Source organism: Parasteatoda tepidariorum, chromosome 1, assembly GCF_982258835.1.
Source record: "Parasteatoda tepidariorum strain Cologne lab strain chromosome 1, Ptep-v5.0, whole genome shotgun sequence".
NCBI lineage: Eukaryota > Metazoa > Arthropoda > Arachnida > Araneae > Theridiidae > Parasteatoda > Parasteatoda tepidariorum.
This window is the reverse complement of record NC_141755.1, coordinates 30642824-30663524: the sequence shown is the minus strand read 5'-3', so window position 1 is coordinate 30663524 and position 20701 is coordinate 30642824. Positions and strand designations below refer to the sequence as shown.

At 27.6% G+C, this 20701-nt stretch overlaps 1 protein-coding gene across 1 annotated transcript in view; it reads right to left on the bottom strand.

Annotated features, from left to right (window-relative positions):
- LOC110282933 (uncharacterized) overlaps positions 1 to 20701 on the bottom strand; it is a 338382-nt gene that overhangs the window by 72175 nt on the left and 245506 nt on the right. Inside the window, exons 13-14 of the mRNA XM_087161146.1 lie at positions 6565 to 6757; positions 863 to 1015 (exon numbers count right to left, since the gene is read on the bottom strand). Of these exons, the coding sequence (XP_087017272.1) occupies positions 863 to 1015; positions 6565 to 6757 (346 nt within the window). The remainder of the gene's footprint in view (positions 1 to 862; positions 1016 to 6564; positions 6758 to 20701) is intronic.

The following is a 20701-nucleotide window of genomic DNA, read 5'->3' as shown; positions in this document are numbered from 1 at the left end:
CTAGATTTGAAAGCAAAAAAATGAAAATTTATACTTAAACTTAGTAAAAATATTTATTATTGGATCTTTGAAAAAGTATTTTTGCAGGTTTCTGAATGTTACAGTTACTAAAAATATTCTCTAATTTTTAATAGTTCTATGTGATGTTCAGTATTTTATAGAACTTTTTTAAATAAATTAAAAAAAAAAACATTTGTTTTTGCTGAACATTTAAATTTCGAGAAAAAAGAAATTAAAGTGAGGAAAAATATCGAGAAATTAGTGACATTTCACGTTAATTTTGAGCACTTTTCTTTATTATAACTTATAAAATTGTTATCCTTACAAGATTTATAAATACTTTTTTTCTAGATAAATAAAAAAAATTTTTAAAATAAAATGAATAACTACATATCAGATACGGGCAAAAACGCAATCAATTACATTTTTCGATTACAGTAATCAATTATTTGTAAACATGATTACAAGATATCATAATTTTGATTTCAGATCTAATCGTGATTACTTGAACCAATTACAGTAATCAATTACTTTTAATCATGATTACAGTTGTGATCATGATTAAGATAGACGATTAAAGTAATGAATTACTTGTAATCGTGATTACAACTCATCATTCGAAAATAAATTATTCAAAACTGATTGTGATTCCTCGATTTTTTGCTCCCTCAGTTGCAACAAATTAAAAAAAAAATCATTTCCTAGAATGCCATCAAAATCATTAACTGAATTGAGCATAAAATTTACTTAAAAATTGAGTTATTCAAAACTGATTGTGACTGCCCACTGTTTTATTATTTTGTTGTTCGAAATGCGAAGATGATAATAAAAAAAAAATATTTTGATATGAATGGATGCAAACCTCAGCTTCTGAGTCTTTACTGCATAACTTTTCGAAATATTTTGGTCCTTTAGCTTCTCTTAGGTCGCGTATTTTCATCCTATAGAGTGCTTTCCATACAACTCCTCTCAGTTTCTCAGGAACCCCTTGACGCACCAGTGATTTTAACTCTGGCTATAAAAAGAAAAAAATAGTTATTATTATATTTCTTACTGTTTAGTAAATCTGGGGGTTTCACAATTTCACGACTAGCAGCATTTTGATTGTTATGAGATCGGCATTGCGCTCCAGTCACTTTTACTTCCCAGGTGAGTTGGTATCCACGATTTAAATTTAGACAGGCTGTAAGCCGCCAATGGGGTTAGAAACCTATTTCCTAAGAATGACAGGTAAGTGCCTTTAGAGTCATCGGGGCTGCCTATTTGTTTATGCGAAAGTTCGAAATTCAGTCCGGAATTCAATATTCTCCGATAATTATCGATATCCAGTGTCATTATGGTGAAAGTCCGGAATTTAATTACTAATCAGTCAAAATTTCGACATTATTGTCATTGATTCGTTTCTACACAGGTTAGCGTCGATATTCTGCACTGCATTCATCCTCAGTCTATATGTATAATTGAAAGTTTTTATTCAAGATGCATGGTGAATAAAAAAGTAGTTATTGTTCTTCCCAGAAATAAATCAGTACATTAAGATAATTGATAATTTCCAGTGTAAATGAAAGATAACAATATTTATGAAAAATATTTATTCGGCATTCGATATTGCATATTGAATATCCACATTTTCCGGTGTAAGAGATAAACAATGAAATTAATTGTTTTCAATTGTTTTCAAAGAAAATTTGAGTATATAGACATTCATTATTTTCTTTCTTATCTCTATCATCATTTTCTTTTATAACTTTATATCCCGAAATATGAAATTATCAAGAATAGTAATAATCGAAGTTTCTAGATGGCAGCACTGAATACTGCACTAAGATTAGGTTTTTAAAATAAACTTTGACTAGGCAGAGAAGCCCTTTTCAGTGCTTGATTAGCAGGATGGATAATTTCTAATACAGATCAAAATAATTATTTTATGTTAAATATATCAATTTTGATGTAAACTGACTATTTTAAAAAAATTATCGATAAAAACATTTAAATAGTTATTTAGTTTAGAACAGATTTTTTTGTTTGTAGGTATATTTAACTATTTTTTATTACTTAACAACTACCAAAAAACTATTAGAAATTAGAAAGTATTTCTCTGATAAAAAATATAATTTTTTTTGGTAAATGCTTAGGTAAGTCAAAATTATCTGCTAAATTTGTGATAAAATTATGGTCTATAATTTGAACATTTATTTTATTCTAGAACGAATGGAATTAGAATGAAAACTACATAATTTAGGTTAAAAAGATGTCTCATTTTTTAATAATTAAAATTATATTTAATTTATTATAAATGGCGTAATAAGAAAGAAGCGTATATTTAAGTACCTTGTATTTCATGCTTTGATTTGTCAATTTTTGAAAGTTTTAAAATATGCAAATATTTACCTGTAATATTTTCATGTAAAATTAACACTGTTGCTTTAAATCGCTTAGATATAATGAAAGGTCTTGGAGTTACATTTCAATGAAATCTTGATTTTTCTCAATTTATAAATAATCTAAGTTTCAAAGTTCAGTGCGAACTCGGTTTTCCAAGACGAAACCAAAGATTCCACTAATGAACAAATCTCGAAAATTCTTTATTTTACGTCCTACCGCGCAATATTACAGTATTATGTGGAGTATCTACTATAACAATAAAAAGCATTGTATCAAGATAGTTCAAAATAATTTTCTAAATTTTCATTATTTTAAAGCAATTGCAAAATATTTTGATTCCATCATTGAAATGTCGTAAGAATTTGTCTTGTTCATCATTTCTCGATAAAATCCTAAAAATCTAGGAATATTGTTTTTAATTTGCAATTCTTTACTTTTAATTATTATAGAATTTTTGAATTTTTATAATTTGAAGAATTATTTGAATGTTTGAATTGTTTTTCTTTCGGTGAGATGTTTACGAGAAAATTTCTAAGTCATAAATTTTTAATGCACTTGTGAAAATTGAAACAAGAATAAATAAAAATAACAAAAATTACTATGAAATCAGTGATACTCCTATTTAAACTTAAAATTTCTATTCTTAAGAATTTAGAAGGGCATTCAAATTTAAAAATGCTCTTAAATATAAAAAGAAATTTTAAATTCAAAATCACAAATGAATTTGAAATGTACATTTGGAATCTAAAAATATTTGCTGTTAATATAAATTCTTTTAAATAAATTTTAGTGATATTAATTCTGCAAATTTCGCATGCCTAATTTCGCATGCCTAGTATAATTGATTGTACACTGATAGAAATTTCTCAGGAAAAAATGGTTAAATAACAATTTATTAAATTGTTATTTTATCATATATAAATGAAACAGTCAAATAACCGTAAATAAGATGGTAATCAAACTGTTAACTGTGAGAAAAAAACGTTTATTAACTGCTTTCACACAATATGGTTAAGCAACTAGAATTTTACAGTACCAACTAAGCTCACCCGATGAAGCCATTTAGTTCCTTGCAGCTGGGTGCATATTATAACGGAAAGGGGGCCTAATCGGTGAGTCTAACAAGGGAAACTAGGGAAGTGTGACTCGTCAATTTTGAAATAAATTAGTAGGATGTATGCCTTATGAAGAATAATTTTAGGGGGCAACATTCGTTTCGGCCCATAGAGGGTCCTATGAGAGATAAAAAATAAGTATGTAGAAAAATCGGTATTTCATTACTTCAATGCAGGCTATTAGTTATTGTAATTATCTCATACTCCAATTAATTTTGTGCTACTTTCACGTACTATATAATGCATATTTATTGTCAAAATTGATTTCGAAAATTTTATATATCTGTAGTTTTTCAGAAAAAAAATAAATAAAAAATTGGCATTTTTTAAAAAAAAATTTGGCATCAAATTTTTTAAATTTTTTTTTCAAAAAATTTTCCAATATTAAAACTAGTAAACAGTAATAAATTTCATTTATATGAGAGTTGAAATATAATACGCATTTTCCCAAACTGATGGAATTTTTTGTGAGTATAGCTTATTTAACATCCAAAAATGTGATTTACAAAAAAAAAAATTTTTTTCTTCATATTGTTAGATCTTGCAAAAAAATCTGAAATAATTTATGTGATTGCATAAAATTAAATTGCATTGATAAAAATGTTTTCAAATTTGTTTGGCGGGAAATTTGAACTTAAAAAATGTTTAATATTTCAATTCGATTTTTTTCATAAAAGATCAACTGTACTGTATACACAAAACTTGAAGTGATATGTCACTTTAAGTGGAAAATCCGTTGATATCTATGTCCTGTGAATTGTTCAATATTTTGTCAAAACATTGCTATCTTTATAATATTATTTTTATATCTGATATCCTAGCTAATTTTTGAAATATTTAACTTTAAAAGTTGGCAGTAGCTAGGATATCAGGTATAAAGATAATTGTATGAATAATATTTCAAAAATAGCAATGTTTTGACAAAATATTGAACAATTCACAGGACAATTTTTTTTAATAATATGTTGATTTCTTGGCAAAAAATTTAAATTTTTTTGAAACTTATTATTTTTTTTCATTTTTTATTCAGTTGTGCAATAAAGAAAATTAAGAAAAAAAATGTGTCTATTAAAGTGACAAATACTTACAAATTTTGTTTATATAGTACGGTTGACCTTTCAAGAAAAAAAGAAAATCATTGAAAACTGAAATATTTTTTTAAGTTCAAATTTCCCGCCAAACAAATTTGAAAACATTTTTATAAATGAAATTTAATTTTATGCAATCACATAAATTATTTCAGATTTTTTTGCAAGATCTAACAATATGAAAAAAAATTTTTTTTTTATAAATTACATTTTTGGATACACATTAAATATGAAAAAATTCCATCAGTTTGAGAAAATGCGTATTATATTTCGACTCTCATATAAATGAAATTTATTACTGTTTACTAGTTTTAACATTAGAAAATTTTTTGAAAGAAAAAAATTTAATGCCAATTTTTTTTAATTTTTAAAAATGCCAATTTTTTAAATTTTTTTTCTGAAAAACTACAGATATATAAAATTTTCGAAATCAATTTTGACAATAAATATGCATTATATAGTACGTGAAAGTACCATAAAATTAATTGGAGTATAAGATAATTACAATAACTAATACTCAACTGCATTGAAGTAATGAAATACCGATTTTTCTACATACTTAATTATTTTTTATCTCTCACAGGACCCTCTATGGGCCGAAACGAATGTTGCCCCCTAAAATTATTCCTCATAAGGCATACATCCCACTAGTTTATTTCAAAATTGGCGAGTCACACTTCCCTAGTTTCCCTTGTAAGTTCCCACGCTGACACCAAAATCCTCCATTCCGTTCGACACATGAAAAGTTTCTAGAGTCCTTGCATCCTGCTCTCTCCAATATACATTACCCAAAGAAAATCCTAGTTCTTATGTACAGTCAAATTTCTCTTTAATGTTTTTGAAACCATGCTAGTTGTAAATGGCTGAAATACCGTATAGTCTTGAATACAGGGTTTTAAAACCTTACTCGTTGTAAAGGGTAAAAGGTAAATAAACCGTAAATTGGACGGACAGACTACTGCTGGTTATTTTACCATAATTTTAGTATGAAAATTCTAACAGAATACTGATATTTTGAATATGATTTCTTCTTCTGTAAAAGGACTCACATCTTACAAAATTAAAACTATTTGTAAGTTTATTTTGTAGTAACAATTACTTAAAAAGCTTTCTTCTTATATTGACATTACAACATTTTTAATACATTTCCCAGAAACCTTAATATTTATAATATATCTTTTAATGTTTTTAATAGGTTATGCCAAGATGTCTATAGTTGCAATGTCCTTTTTTTCTCACTGTACATGAAAACTACTACAGTTAAATTTTTTGTAGTGAGTGTTTTGTCGATAAAATATGAAATAATTGTAATAAATTAAACAAAATAGGAAATTAAGGCAATATATTTATAATTTCGACATAAAAAAACCCGAACACCTTGAGTAGCTTATTGATTGGATTTTCATATACCAAGACTTGGTTTAAGGGCTTAACCAGATAAACGTTTCTTTGAATAAATATACCTTTTTCTAAAGGATTCGAATTACTGACCCCCGAAATACAAAGGGTAGCCGCAATCTGAGAAATGTAATTCTCAATAATTTGGTCAAAAGAGTGGGCCAAAGTTTGGACCCTTTTGATGTTAATTTTACTTTCTGCGTACTTCGCCGTAAATCAAAAGCCCGAAAATTTTTGCACCCAATTATAAAGTTTTTTTTTAAATGTAGTTAAATGCGGAAAATAATTTTTAATATTTGTTGTTTATTTTTTTTCTGAATCTATAACAACCAACACAATTTGTAAGGTATACAAATTTTTACATCTTTTTGAAGACTTTTTTTCGAGCACTGTTGATGGAAGAAAGATGTTTTGATCTTTTAAAACCAAGTTTATGCGTTTAATCTCATATTTGGTGTAATAAGAATAAAACGTACATAATGCTGATTTATGACAGGTATTTGCTTTAATTAAGAAAAAAAACTAGTCAATAATTTTTGATATTCATAATTGACGCAATAAGAATGAAACCTACATACTGTTGGTTGAAGAAATGTATTCTGGTGTTTTCTTAAAAATTTTTTCCATGCCGTCAGGTGCCTCTCATGAGACCTTAATTGTGTTGAATAATGTCTATGAAGTTGTCTACACACATAGTGTAATATAAGACTTTTATCAACAAACATATGCTTGAAACCTAAAGAGTCTACGTGGCACAATGACGTTGTCATTCTGTAAAAGAAAAGTTTTTTTTACAAACATTTATGAATTAAACAATAAAAAACAACGCACTTCTTAATTCTGTATATAATTTAGCAGAAAAATTAAATATGAAATTTTGAATGCAAAGTGAAAACATTAGTAAAGTGGATATTCTAAAATATTTTACATTTATTAGAAGTACATATCTATGAGTGCGCAGTGCTGACCACATTGCCACAATCATGTCGTTGGTTCCGCAATTGTAGAAGAGCCTTATCCTTCATGACATCTCTGGGGGCTGTTGCTGGAATGTTTTCCTTTTAAAAATCTAGGAATATTGTTTTTAATTTGCAATTTTTTACTTTTAAATATTATAGAATTTTTGAATTTTTATAATTTGAAGAATTATTTGGATGTTTGAATTATTTTTCTTTAGGTGAGATGTTTACGAGAAAATTTCGAAGTCGTAAATTTTTAATGCATTTGTGAAAATTGAAACAGTATGTAGTATTAGAGACTACAGAATCAAATTGATAGTGTAAAAATCAAAATTTCTTTTTTTAATACATTACAGTTGTTAAACAAGTTGACTAATACAAACAGACTGCTTTTCTCTCGAAATTCCCATACAAAGACGACTTTCAATCACGAAAGATTTAAAGTGCATCTTCCTGAGTTTATAGCCCCTGTTTGCGTAACACATTGGTCAAAAAGTTCTATAACTCGCTTTCAGATGAGGGTCATTTTAAACAAATATACATCCGTGCTAGATCGGACAGATTTTAAAGCATGCCTTTCAATGTACACAATATTTCGACTATTATTTATAGAAAAATAAAATTTTCAGTTAGAAAGTTTCGAGGATAAAAGAACTGAAATTAAATCTCTAAAGTGATCTTAAAAACTACATACATACTATAATACATATTTTATTTATTGTTTTACTATAACATAAATAAGTATAGTTACGAATATTGTTTATTTTATATTGAATGCGCAATATTGATGTGAATAATTATAATTTTTTTCAAGAAATATTAATTTAATTTTAAATATAGTTTATATTGATGAAATATACTTATTCATTTTGTTAAACCGATTTTCAGCATATAAATAGCTATAGCATTATATTTAAATAGCTCACTCCCGAGAACATTTTATTCCATTGCAAATATCGTCAAAACAATATCATTTAAGTTACAAAAGGTTAAAATATTTTCTTAATTCCTCTATTATTAAATTTAATGAAATAATGCTTGAATAATGTGCATGTTTACTGAAAAGTCAAATTCTGTATCTTCACTGATTTTAGTACAGTAATTAACATATAAATAAGTCATTTATTGGAACATTTTATTCCACAAAGAATAGCGTTTGAGTAATATCATCGAAACTTGAAAGAGTTAAAAGAGTTTTCTGTGCACTAGATTATGTATTAAATAAAGTAAAATAACGTTTAAATAATATTTATGTTTTGCAATAGTTAAATTATTTAGACTAAGTTTAAGCAATTTGCATGCGTACTAAAATTTTAAGCAGAAACTATAATATAAATATTTCAAAATTTACTGAAACACTTTATTTCCAAAGGAATTTTGTCAAATCGAATATAATTCATGATTAAAAGGATAACAAATTTTTTTTCTTTTGACATAAAATTACTAAATTAACGATGATGATGTCGAAATATTTTGCTTCTTTACAGATTTTTCTACATAAATTGTTACATAAGTTGCTCAATGGCTCGTATTTTGAAGAATATCATGCGAACAAATATTTTTATAAGAGCTAGATAAGTAAATTAGAGGGCGTAATAAAATAGTATTAATTTTTGAGAATAATTAAATTAAATGGAATAATATTTAAATAATGCTCATATTTTGGTTACAATTTAATTAAATCGCATAATGTATCAACTTCAACTTCAAAAAGTTTTCTCCCGTAATGAGGATACAAATCGTTCATTTACAAGAACAATTTATTCTGTAATGAATGTTGTTAAAAGATTAAAATATTAAAGATTAAAAAATTATTCGATATGTAAATGAGTTAAAATAATTCCTCTAAGTGCTAAAAATGAAATGAAATTAAATTATGTTTCAATAATATTTATCGTTAAGCATTAATTAAATGGAATAGTGCTTAGGTATAATTATTCATCTTTACTAAAATTTCTGCAAAAATTCTGATAAAAATATGTAATTTAAAAGAACAAGTTATTCTACAACGGGTTATTCTGATCAAATATTATCGAAGGTGAAAAGGGTTAAAAGATTCCTTTGAGTGATTAAAAAATAAATTAAATAAAATTATGTTTCAGTAATATTCCTCCTTAAGTATTAATTAAACGGAAAATTTTTTAAATACCATTAAACTTTATTGAGCTTTCATTGGAAATTATGTTAAATATATCTCAGTTACAAGTTATTTCAGAACGATAGCGTTTGATTAAATGCCAAGGGGAAAAGATTGCTCTGGGAGCTCAAAAATTAAATTAAATAAAATCTTTTACTTAACTTAGATTTATTATTTGTTTATGCATTTATTGAAACCGTAATGTATTTTTGTTTTGCGTACCTGACAACTTCGACGCATGTTCTACATGATTTCATGCCTGTCTTTATGTTAAGTGAGAAATACATAGTGAAAGAACTGAAATTTTGTGAAAGAATCTTTGTGAAAGAATATAGAATGTGTCACTTAAGATAATTGATATTTGGCAGGCTTGGTTCACTCGAAATAGAAACAGTTGCTAACGTAAGCAAATACCATGTTTCAACAATCAATCAGGATCGATATACCCGCACACTACGTCACTTGCAAGTATATCATTGAATAGATTTTAATTTAAACAATAAGGCTCTTTACAAGTTTTTCTTGGCAACAACATTACAAATGCCTCATTTACTAAAGAATTTTACTCCTTAACGAATATTGCATTAGAAAATATCATTCTAGGGTGGAAAAGTGCCAGAATATATCTTCTGGTGTTAGATGATTAAATTAAATGAGAAAATGTTTAAATAATATCCCTCTTTAAGTGTTTGCCGAAAGCGAATTGTCCCCCATTTCCTTGCGCCAACAAATATGAAGAGGGTATTAAGTGAAGAGCTTCTAAACTCCGAATTTCTAGATTAATTTCTATCTAAAACTGTTTCAATTCATAAATCTATTCATATCGTTTTCAGAAAAGGATTTTACATTCTATTAATGGGTGAATGATCTTGCTAATTGTTATACTATTTAGTAATTTGAAAGGTGAGAATTATAAAAGAAAATGGTATTTAAACAAATTTTTATTTGAAACTTTATTGAAATGGTACATGTTGATGAGTTAGTTTAGAAAATCAGAATTATTTTTAAACCTCTTTTGGATACAGTTTAACTTTTGGATATAATATTATAAAAAAACATAATGTAAACAAAATTTCAGTTGTGAACTTATTAAAATGGTAACGAATGAGTTAGTTTAGAAAATTGGAGTTGGTTTTATGCCTTTTGTGAAAATATTCTATTAATATTTTGCGAACGTTTTATTTATCTAGTTTGGTAAATATTGCTTAATTTTCACTATATAATCAATTTTAATTTAAGGTTATTAATTCTTTTAGGTTTGTTTCATTTAGAAAAAAATAAATGTTTTTTGTTTTAAATTTTTTTTAAGTATCAGATTTTAGATAATTTCGTACTACTGATTTTAAATCTGCATTCAGACTCTCTCTCCAAGCTACTGATTTTATAAATGACATTTTTAGTCTATTTATTGAAATATGTAAGTTTAAAACAGTTATAGATAATAAGGGTTCGCATAAATGTTGTGGAAAACTTCTAAGTGAGTTAGAGCTCATCACTGGGATTAAAATTGCATAGAAACCAATTCCCGGAAATATCATCCTACGCCGTTAGATGCACTCCTCCATTATAACCTGTTTCTTCGCGTGTTGTTGAACAGGTCAAAATGAGGAAGCGCCTCTAGCCTCGTACGACGACATTTCCGGGCATGTGCATTTCCTGTGTCATTTTAATCCTGATAATATGCCCTAATTTACCTAAAAGTTGTCGCAACATTTATAAACTTGAGCATTTCGACAAAATATGGACAAAAAATGTCATAAATTAAAAAAATGTAACTTAAGGAGCAAAACTAATTTCAGATTTGAAATTCTCACACCCGAATTTGGCAAGCTCAAGTATTTGTATAAATGAAACAAAAAAGTATTTTCAGAGCTACTTCTTTTTTCGAAATTCCATTAAATTTTTTTCCTGATGCATTCGATCCTTTCCTTACTTCGAAAACATATATTTACGTAAATATTTATTTAAAAAATATTTACAATCCAATCCAGTTTCTCCCAATTAAAAATTTTTTTTTTTTTCTGAAATGATTTTTTCCCTTTCTTCATTCTAACCAATCTTTGCTATATGCACTCAATTCAACTTACTGAGAAATAAACATTATAAACTTTATAATTATTTAATAAATATCAAATTTATCTTTTTCTCATACTTGACATAATAAAAATATATATTATGTGCTTAACGTTAAGTAAATAAGTGAATAAACATTCCTTTTATTTAGTATTAGAGGAGTTGTCAATAAAGTCACTTAGAAGATTCCTGCCTATTGTGTGCTAGCCTAGAATCCAATCTTCGAAATGCACCCAACATTCGATGTGATGACATAATTATTTTAGCTAAGCATTCTCGAATGCCTTATATCAACCATATAGTTTGCTTACAGACCTCCTTCAACACTCCCAAGAGAATGGTCTGAGGGAGGATTTGTCTATATATCTATTCTATTATTCGCAATCTGGTATTCTCTTCATTCTAAAAGCAGTCAAAAAATACATTCGGAAGTTCATTATGTTTCAAATGGAAACGAATTTAATTATTTAAAAGGAAAACGATCATTTTGTCAAGGAAAAGTAGTTTAATTATACACCTAGATTATTTCTGGTAATTGCAATTTCTATTAAGACTAATATCAGTATGATTATTTGTAAATCAGTTATGCTTGGTTGTTTTTGAATAAAATATAGATAGGTAATTATTTTTTTCGCGTAATAAAACAAATGAATAATTCCTGTAATAGTAATGTATTGCGTTTATGAAATGGTCAATTTACTCATCTCTTTGCACCATTGTATCATTGTCAAGTAAAAGGCTTGAGAAAAATGTAGTGACAAAGCACACTTTTATAAAGGGGAAATTTTTAAGTCAATCTGTGCATTAGTTTATCGAGATAAGTACTTAGAAAGTTCTCAAAATTACCTCTAGATAACTGGATGATATATCTTATCGCTGACATTTTATTGCTTACACACACCAACCAACCATAAGCATTTAGCCTGACATCTTCTTAGGTCTTAAATTTTATTTTATAGATATTAACTCATTTCTTGCCCCTTTCGGTCAGGAAAAAGCATCGAAAAGGTAAAATAGAAGAAAAAAAAAGAGTTTTGCCCATTGAAATAAAGCCTATTCTAAGCATTACCAAAATATTCACTTCATTTTTTTAATCTGAATTAAATTATGCGTTCTTGCATACCATTTACCGATCCCAGCAGGTTAATAGCATTACTATCAAATCAAGATTCAATGATGGCAGTTTTAAATTCCGCCATAATATATAGAGCCTTACTCTGTATATAAAGCCTAACTGAGGAGAGCCCTTCAAGTTTTCTTGGGGTTTGAGGTCAATGAGAAAGGGTATGTCATGAAGGCATTAGAACAAGAGGCAGCAAAATGTCATTAATGTGAGATGTCAGAGCTAGTCATAGTCCCAGTTGGAAGTACATAGAGGAGCGTACAGCCATTAAATAAAATGCCAGCCTATACCATCACACTACATATAGGATATCGGTCTCTTTAATGTATGCCTTCTTGACTATAAGCTGTGCGAATCTCCTGCCAGATCATTTGGAGCCGACAATCAGACGATAAACTGAATCTACTATAGTAATCAAGCCTAGTCCTCTTCATTTCAACTGCGATGCTGAAGACACTATTGCAAGCGGATGCTGTATTGACGTCTAGAAAATAGTATACACATGACAGGTCGGAGGGTGTATAGTCCTTCTACAAGGTTCTGGCTACCGTTTTTCGGAAGGTTCACTTACCAGTAGCAACATGAAACTTATTTGATACCTGACTGGCGCCAGTTGCTTTTTGCCGATAGCATCATGTACCCGTCTTTTGCAGGTGTCCTACATGGAACACGAACTCTCTCTTGACGCCTGCTACACATTAGAGTTGTTTGAAATAATTTCCAAAGCATTGAAACAACACTGTCACTAACGTCGAACTCTTTGGCAAAGTATGTTATTTTTCGATCTTCTTCAATTTTGCCGATATTACAGTCATGCGTAAAAGTTCAATATGTGTAAAATACTTTACAAGTCTAATCAGCGCCGTCATTTGGCAAACAAGTTAGACAATCCAAAAAACACGTCTTACGACACATAGCACTTATTCCTATTTTCACATTTTTATAACTTCAATTTTGTGGTTGCTATAGTTTCTATTATCATCCGTCCTAATAACACCAATATTTCTATAATAATTTTAATTTCTTATTGTCGGTACTTATTTTGAAAGCCACAGAAATCGCCAAACTATATCTGACACCAGTAAAGTTTAGTTAAATGTGGCATTTAATAATTCTGGTATCCGCCATTATGAGTACTGTGGTAATGAGAATCTATTATACCAAGGTGCATAATATTTCTACAGTAAAGGATATTTTCCGCCCTCTGAATTGGATAAGTATCCCAATATACTCATTCTACACATTCATGGCATCTAATATACAACTTTTATTATTTGATGTACATTCCGGAACGGCTTCATGATATTAGATTTAATGTAATCCGAGTTAGAAGTTAAACTCCGTAAAAGAAAGATTATAACTATACGTATAGCATTATTTAAAATGTGAAATTCCAATTTTACGTAATATTTTCATGATTTAATCGACATTCATTGGTTCTTGTTGAGTTTCTACTAATTAAGTTTATAGAAACACGTTTTAAAAACGTAAGTTTAATTATAAGAAACACATATATTACTTGGTTTCATGTAAATTTTAAAATACGAATTCGGGGACGTTATTCCTATGCGTCACGAAATTATTAACGTCGATTTTACTTGTAATCTAACATCAGAAACCGATATAAAATAACACGGAGAACCAATTTTTTGTTGCAATTATACAAATACTTGATCTTACCTAATTCGAGTGAGGGGAGTTCGAATCGTTAAATGAGATTTTCAGTTTATGCTTTGTCGAATATATGTATATATCATCATGCAACATACAAATGAACATATGAAATGAGCATGCATATATATATATATATATATATATATATATATAATTATTAAAAGGATAAAAATTAAATAGAATTTCACAATGATCAAAATCGAAATTGAGTATATTTTTAAAATCATAGTTATAACTCAAAGAACTTTTAGTCTAGTAAGGGAAGTGCTATTGAAAGGAACCTGGAAATCAAAACTAGGGATTGAATTAATTTTATTTTATTTCAAATATGCTTTAAGTTTGAGTTGTAGTTCGTGAAAATTCGATCATCAGATCAAAATTTACTCAGGTATAAGTTGTTTTGCGCAGTATGCTAAGCTTTAGAGAATATTTTCATTTGTTAATAAAGGGATTATGTAACAAATAATAATGATCTTTTTAGCTATGATGGTTTTCTCAATTCTCATTATAGATAATCATAATCAAGCAGATGCGTGTTTAAGGCACTCTAAAATTTTAGTATTGAATCGTACTTAATCTATGACGCTATACAACTTTGTAAAACACTTTTTCATGAATCAAGCTCCGTTTTCCAGATAGACACGTTAGCTTAACAGTTTTTCAAAGGTGGCTCTGTAGGCAGGCTCATCTTTACAGCACCAAGCCACTTTACTATACTAAAACACCAATTTTACAGCTATAGCTGAATCTGTTTGAAAGTTAACAGGATGTATACGGTTTTCCTGGGAATCCTGTACATTTAAGTGGTAATCTTATAAATGGAATAATTAAATATCTATACTTAAATGTTTGCTTAACAGATAATTGTTAATGACCTAAATAATTGCATATATAGAAAACAAATGGAGAAATTGGCATCTAATATTAAAATTTCTTAAGAATAGCTATTTCATAACACACAAAATAACTAATATATTTTAATAAGTTGTTTTTTCTATAGTTTAATAGGATGTACAGTCCGCAAAAAAAAAAAAACGAATCACCCTGAATAACTTTCGTTCTAATGATCGGATTTTCACGAACTAAGTGTCAATCTTAATGGTTCCTGGGGGTGACCTCAAATATGCTAATTAATTAGTGCTAACTATTAATTAAGTTACGAAATCAGACACAAAAACGTACTTTCTCTGAATAAACATGCATTTTTTTTTTGCATATTTGGATTTCTTATCTTCAAAATATAGGGGGTAGCCGCAATCTGGGAAATGTGGTCCCCATAGTTTGGTCAGGAGAGCGATTCAAAGTTCGTACCCCTTAATGTTAATTTCGCTTTTTGCGTTTTCAGTCATATTTTCAAAACTAATGAAGCAATTCAAAAGAAAATTGCACCCACTCATAAAATTCATTTACCCAAAGCTAATTTCATGCAAAAAATAATTTTTAATAATTATTTATTATTTTTTATTATTTGATTAAAGTGAGGATGAAAAAATGTTGAATTATAAGGTATGAATTTTTTTATACCATATTAATCTACATATTTTTCAATTGAAAAATCTAAAGTTTCAACTGTTTTTATATATTAGAAGCTGAGAAAAATTAAAATTAATTATTTTTAAGAAAATAATTTGGCGACAATAAAGAAATAACTGATTGGGGCGATTAATATTAAAATGTGATAAACTTGGGAGGAACTTGACTTCGCGCGCGTAGCGTAAAATTTCATTCATATTTTTTTCGCTAATAATCGTTTGCTAATCTTTTTATTTTTATTTCTTTCACACTATAAAATACAATGTTTCTTTTTTAGTCATTTAATAATTTATTTCCAATTTAGTAAAGAATTTTGAATAAAAAACACTTTATTCAACAAATGTCTAGTTTTAAAAAAGCGTGCTTCTGATAGAATACACCAGATTGTGCTTATTTAATGTGATTATTTTTTATTTTCCTTATTTTGTTTTTCAATAACTGATACAATTTCAATAATATACATACGTATGCATAGATTTGGAATAATATATTTATCAATTTCTTGAACATATATTTTATAAATATTAATAAAAATACGTAGTCAACATTTTTAAACATCTCTCACAACATCGCAAATTTCTCAACATCTTATAGGGTAAACTAAACAATGAAAGAACACTTAAGCTTAGCTTGCCTTTAAAAAAAATTATAAAGATTTCAAAATTTGTAATTTTAGCTAAATGATGGTGTCGACATATTTGTTATTAAATGCAAATTATGTAAAAAAAAGTTAGATAACTTACATAATATTGTTTTAAGCTTTTGGTGGTTTAAATAATAAGTAGTAAGATGACCAAGTGAAGGAGCAGTTCTTACCAGTGAATAAACACTAAATTTTCCAGTGAATGAACACTTAATTTTGAGAATGTTTGATGCTCGTTAGGAATCCATAGGCCACACAAATATCTAAAAACAAGATTTTTCTTGGAATTACGACATATAACCATAGTTAATGTGGAAAATTTTAATTTTTTTTTCAGTCATGGAATGGAAAGGAAAATATGTTTGAATACAAAATTTTAAAAAAATGTTTTACATTTTTTTCTCATAGTTTAATACTCCGTTCTAAATTATAAATGTTTATCATTGTGTAATCCGATGATGTTTTTATTATTATTATAATTCGATCATTTTTTTGTTTACTCTTTTCCCCATATTTTTTAAGCTTTTTTTAAAAAGTCTTTTTAAGTATTTTTTTTTCTCTTCGTCATGAGTAATTTATTTCTTTTTCTTTTGATTTAACCTTCCTCTTTTTTCCAAATTTTGGGCCGAAATATCTCCGAAATTTCTTTTGATTTTCCAGTTCCATTTCCAGAATTCCTCACTGGATAATAAATGAGAAAAAGGAGTTTCGAAGTTTGAGTAAAACCCATCTCTCATTGATTTATATCTAGTAGTTACTTATGAAACCAATTGTTTCTGCAACTAACAATGCCTCAAGAGGACTTATCTCAAAATCAGTTTTCAAGATACTTTCATTATTAATTTTAGTTGTCTCAGCTTCAGAGCCAAAATTTGATTATACAATTGTTCTTTTTGAAATAAATTCTTCAATATTGAAAAAAGCACAGGCTATTGGATATTTGGGAGATTAAACTTTTCCGTCAATGTTCCTTTAAAAATTTGCAACATAACTTGTGAGATTTTCTTCTCAAGCTTCTGAAGAAATAGCGCATCGTTACTCTCAAAGCATGTGTTTTGTTGATAAGTTGTGTTGCTCATTAACTCTTGGTGTCTGTTTTGCATGCATTTGTTACAGTCAACGTTTTCTACATCGAATGGAAAAATATCGCATTTCATAAAAGCATTTTAACTTCATCAGTTGATGCCTCAAATCTTATTTAAAAATGGATGTAAAATTTTCTAGACATATTGTTTTACAATTCTTTTGTTTTCAAGATCTAACGAGATATTTCCATGAATTAGGTAGAAAACTAAACAGGAAAATTTGTTTTGAGGAACAAAACTTGCTCAGTATCAAATTGATATGAGATTTATACCTATCCAGAAGAAGCAAAATATGGAATTTGATTGCATTTTTAATTAGCCATGGGTAGAAACATTTGCAATACATTTGTAAAATGTTACTGCGGTCATCGTTTCATTTCATGAATAGCTTTTTCCAATGAAATATGCAGCAGGGACTGATTCTGTAATATCTCAACGAATTCTTCTGTAAGGAAAAACTACCAATGAAGGTACTTTTTCTTTCCTAGGTACTTTAGAATATAAATCCTTATAATTTTTAATGCCGAAGATTTTGCCCGTTTAAGGGCAGTATTCAACTCTTGTTTCATTCGCATTGTAAATGCAATCACTTTATAAAAGGAAGCCAGGGCTTTTTTCCATCCTAAAGATTCTTCTGAAGTTCTTAAAACCAGTATTTCGAATATTATTCTCTAAGGGAAGTTTTGCCTTTTGAAATTATCTTCGCATTGCACTGAGTTATCGGTGGATGTCGCCTTAAAAAAAACTTCATCCATTTTTCACCTAGATAATTGTCTTTAAATGGATTTTTCCTACCAGTTCCCGTTAGGACATTAAAGACGGCAATAAGATAATAATTTAGCTAATTATTGGCACAAAATCCTGCAAGGAAATTTTCCATTCAAGCTTTTATTATTATATTTAGTTGTTATATTTGGTTAATAAACATAGTTTATTAAGGTGTCTAAGGTATGATGTAATAACTAATCACTACATTTATAAAGATAAATAATGAATTAATTATTATTATAATTCTTTAAATAAATTTAGCAATTAAATTTGCATATTTAAATGAAATTGTTATGGGAACTATTCATACAACATTTAACTGAATTTTAGGAGTCCTCTATGTCGCTGAACTACTAATTATCCATGTAAAATCATATTTCACACATACTATTCATTCACTGGGAAATCTATTCTCAGTGAAGGAACATGCCTGTTCCTTCACTGGTTAGAAGTTTTTTTTTAATTTTTAACATAATTTTGATTTATAATATGACAAAAGGTACAAGAAAATTAAAATTTTTCTTTTATTTTCATTAACTTGAAAAAATCCCAGTAGTAAAGGAACACTTGTTTATACATTGGTTTTTCATCGTTCGGTAATCCAGTTAATAAACACCCCCTAATCTCAGTACTTGCTTCTGTTATGATGCTTAAAATAAATAAAACGTAACTTCAATGACCATATTTTGAATTCTTTTTTTCACAATGAAAAGAAAAAGCATTATTATATGCAATTAATTGTAGTTTAAACGGATAACAACAAACACTGACCTTATAATTTTGTCAAAGAAACAAGGCGTTGAACAGATACTAACAAATTCAAAACTTTTTCCAGAGAAGACTCAAAGACCAGATAACTAAATGCATTGTTAGAGGACTTCCTATTGTTAGGTAGTAAGCTACTCTTACCAATCAATCTAAATTGAAATGTTTAAAATCTTATTTCTAAGAAATATCTATGAAATGCTCCTTCATTTATTGGTTTACCCTATATCATCCTAATCTTAAAAGAAATTTCCGGAAGTGTATCACAGAACTATTTTACCAACTATTTAATAAAATTTTTACATTTTAAAATTCTTATTCTTTTCCATTTTACGTTTATTATTTCTTCATTAATATACTAATAATTTTTTAGAACTTTAATTTAGATTTTCTTTAATTTAGGTTTCCTTTTCAAATTATAGTCAAGTTTTTTTTAAAGAATTATTGTCTGCTAGCTAAGAATAAAACCTTGTTAAGAAATTAAAAACATTCAGCTGTTTAAAATTATTTAATGCAAAACAGCTGATTATTTACTTAGCATACTATTTTTTTTGAAAAAAGAATATAAATTATTGATTGTCTTTTTTTTTTGTTTCTTATGACTTCAACTTAGATTATCTAAAATAGTGTTGATGTTTTATAAGTCACTACAAAGAGGATAAAGATACCGAACATAAAAAGCTGTGAAATACGTAGCCAATTTTTTTAGTGTCTTAAAATATCTCAGTATCCTAAATGTCGTCCTACTATCTTAGTTGTGAAATTAAATTTTTAATTATCTGACCACGTGTGATTCACTAATTATTTCATTATATCTTTTACTCTTTATGATACGAAGTAGATTTTTTTTTCTGATAATATACTAAACTATTTAGTTTAATTTTTTACTTTAGCATGATTTCCAAGATATTATTGTAGTATAATTTGTTATCAGGAAAATGCCTTATTTTGTTAAGCAGGAAATACTAAAAATTGAAATTTGTAAGGATTCCGAAGCTGTGCCAATTTTAGAGTCATCTGATTTTTTAAAAAAATGCTATAAAAAATACACAATTTCCGACCTTATTTTAATAAAAAAAAAATTAAAAAAAAAACGTGGCAAGTAGGCTAACATGCTTTTTACAGAAATTGTGAAAACTAATTTTTCCTATATTTCGTCAAAAGAGGATAAGAATGATATTGCTCCAAGGGACCTACTCAATAATTTCGCTATTTCCAGAATGAAATCTGTTTGATCGAAACATATTATTCCTTGAAAATTAAAACGAGGGAAAAATTAACTTTTATTACTTATCTAAGCTTATTCCATTTATTTAATGATAGCGGTATTAAGGTTAAGGATATGCGTCGGAAGCTCCGTTTATTATTATACTATAAATGCATTAAATCATGTAGCTTGAATAATTTATTTTAAGTAAATTATTTAAATCGAAATACTCCGAAAGTATACCCTGAAATATATGTCGAATAAACTTTGGAATCGATATATAAAAAATACCTTTTCAAACAACTTCGAGTAGGACGGAAACGCTAACTTGTTTAAAAAAGTTGTCCTTGTTACTATTTAATTTCGATTCCTGGTACTAGGGGACATTCCATTTTCACATTCAACTTTTGAAATTTCAATTGTAAACGGAATTTTTTTATGACCTTAAACTAAAATGTTATGGCTTGCAGCAAAAAAAAAAAATTTTTTTTTCTGCATTAATTTTTTTACAAAGTAGTGAATTATTTTTTTTTCAATCTAAGAACCTGTGCCAATAACATATGTCAAACTTATTTTAATATCGAGTGAAATAATTTAATATGTTGTGTAACTAAATGGATAATCCCAAGAAACTGAATCGAAAATATAAAAACTTCATTGATTTAAAAAAATAATAGATGATAATAAAAATAGACATGTTTTGAGAGTCCAATAATAAAAGTCACAAGTTATCCAAGCCTGACAAGTC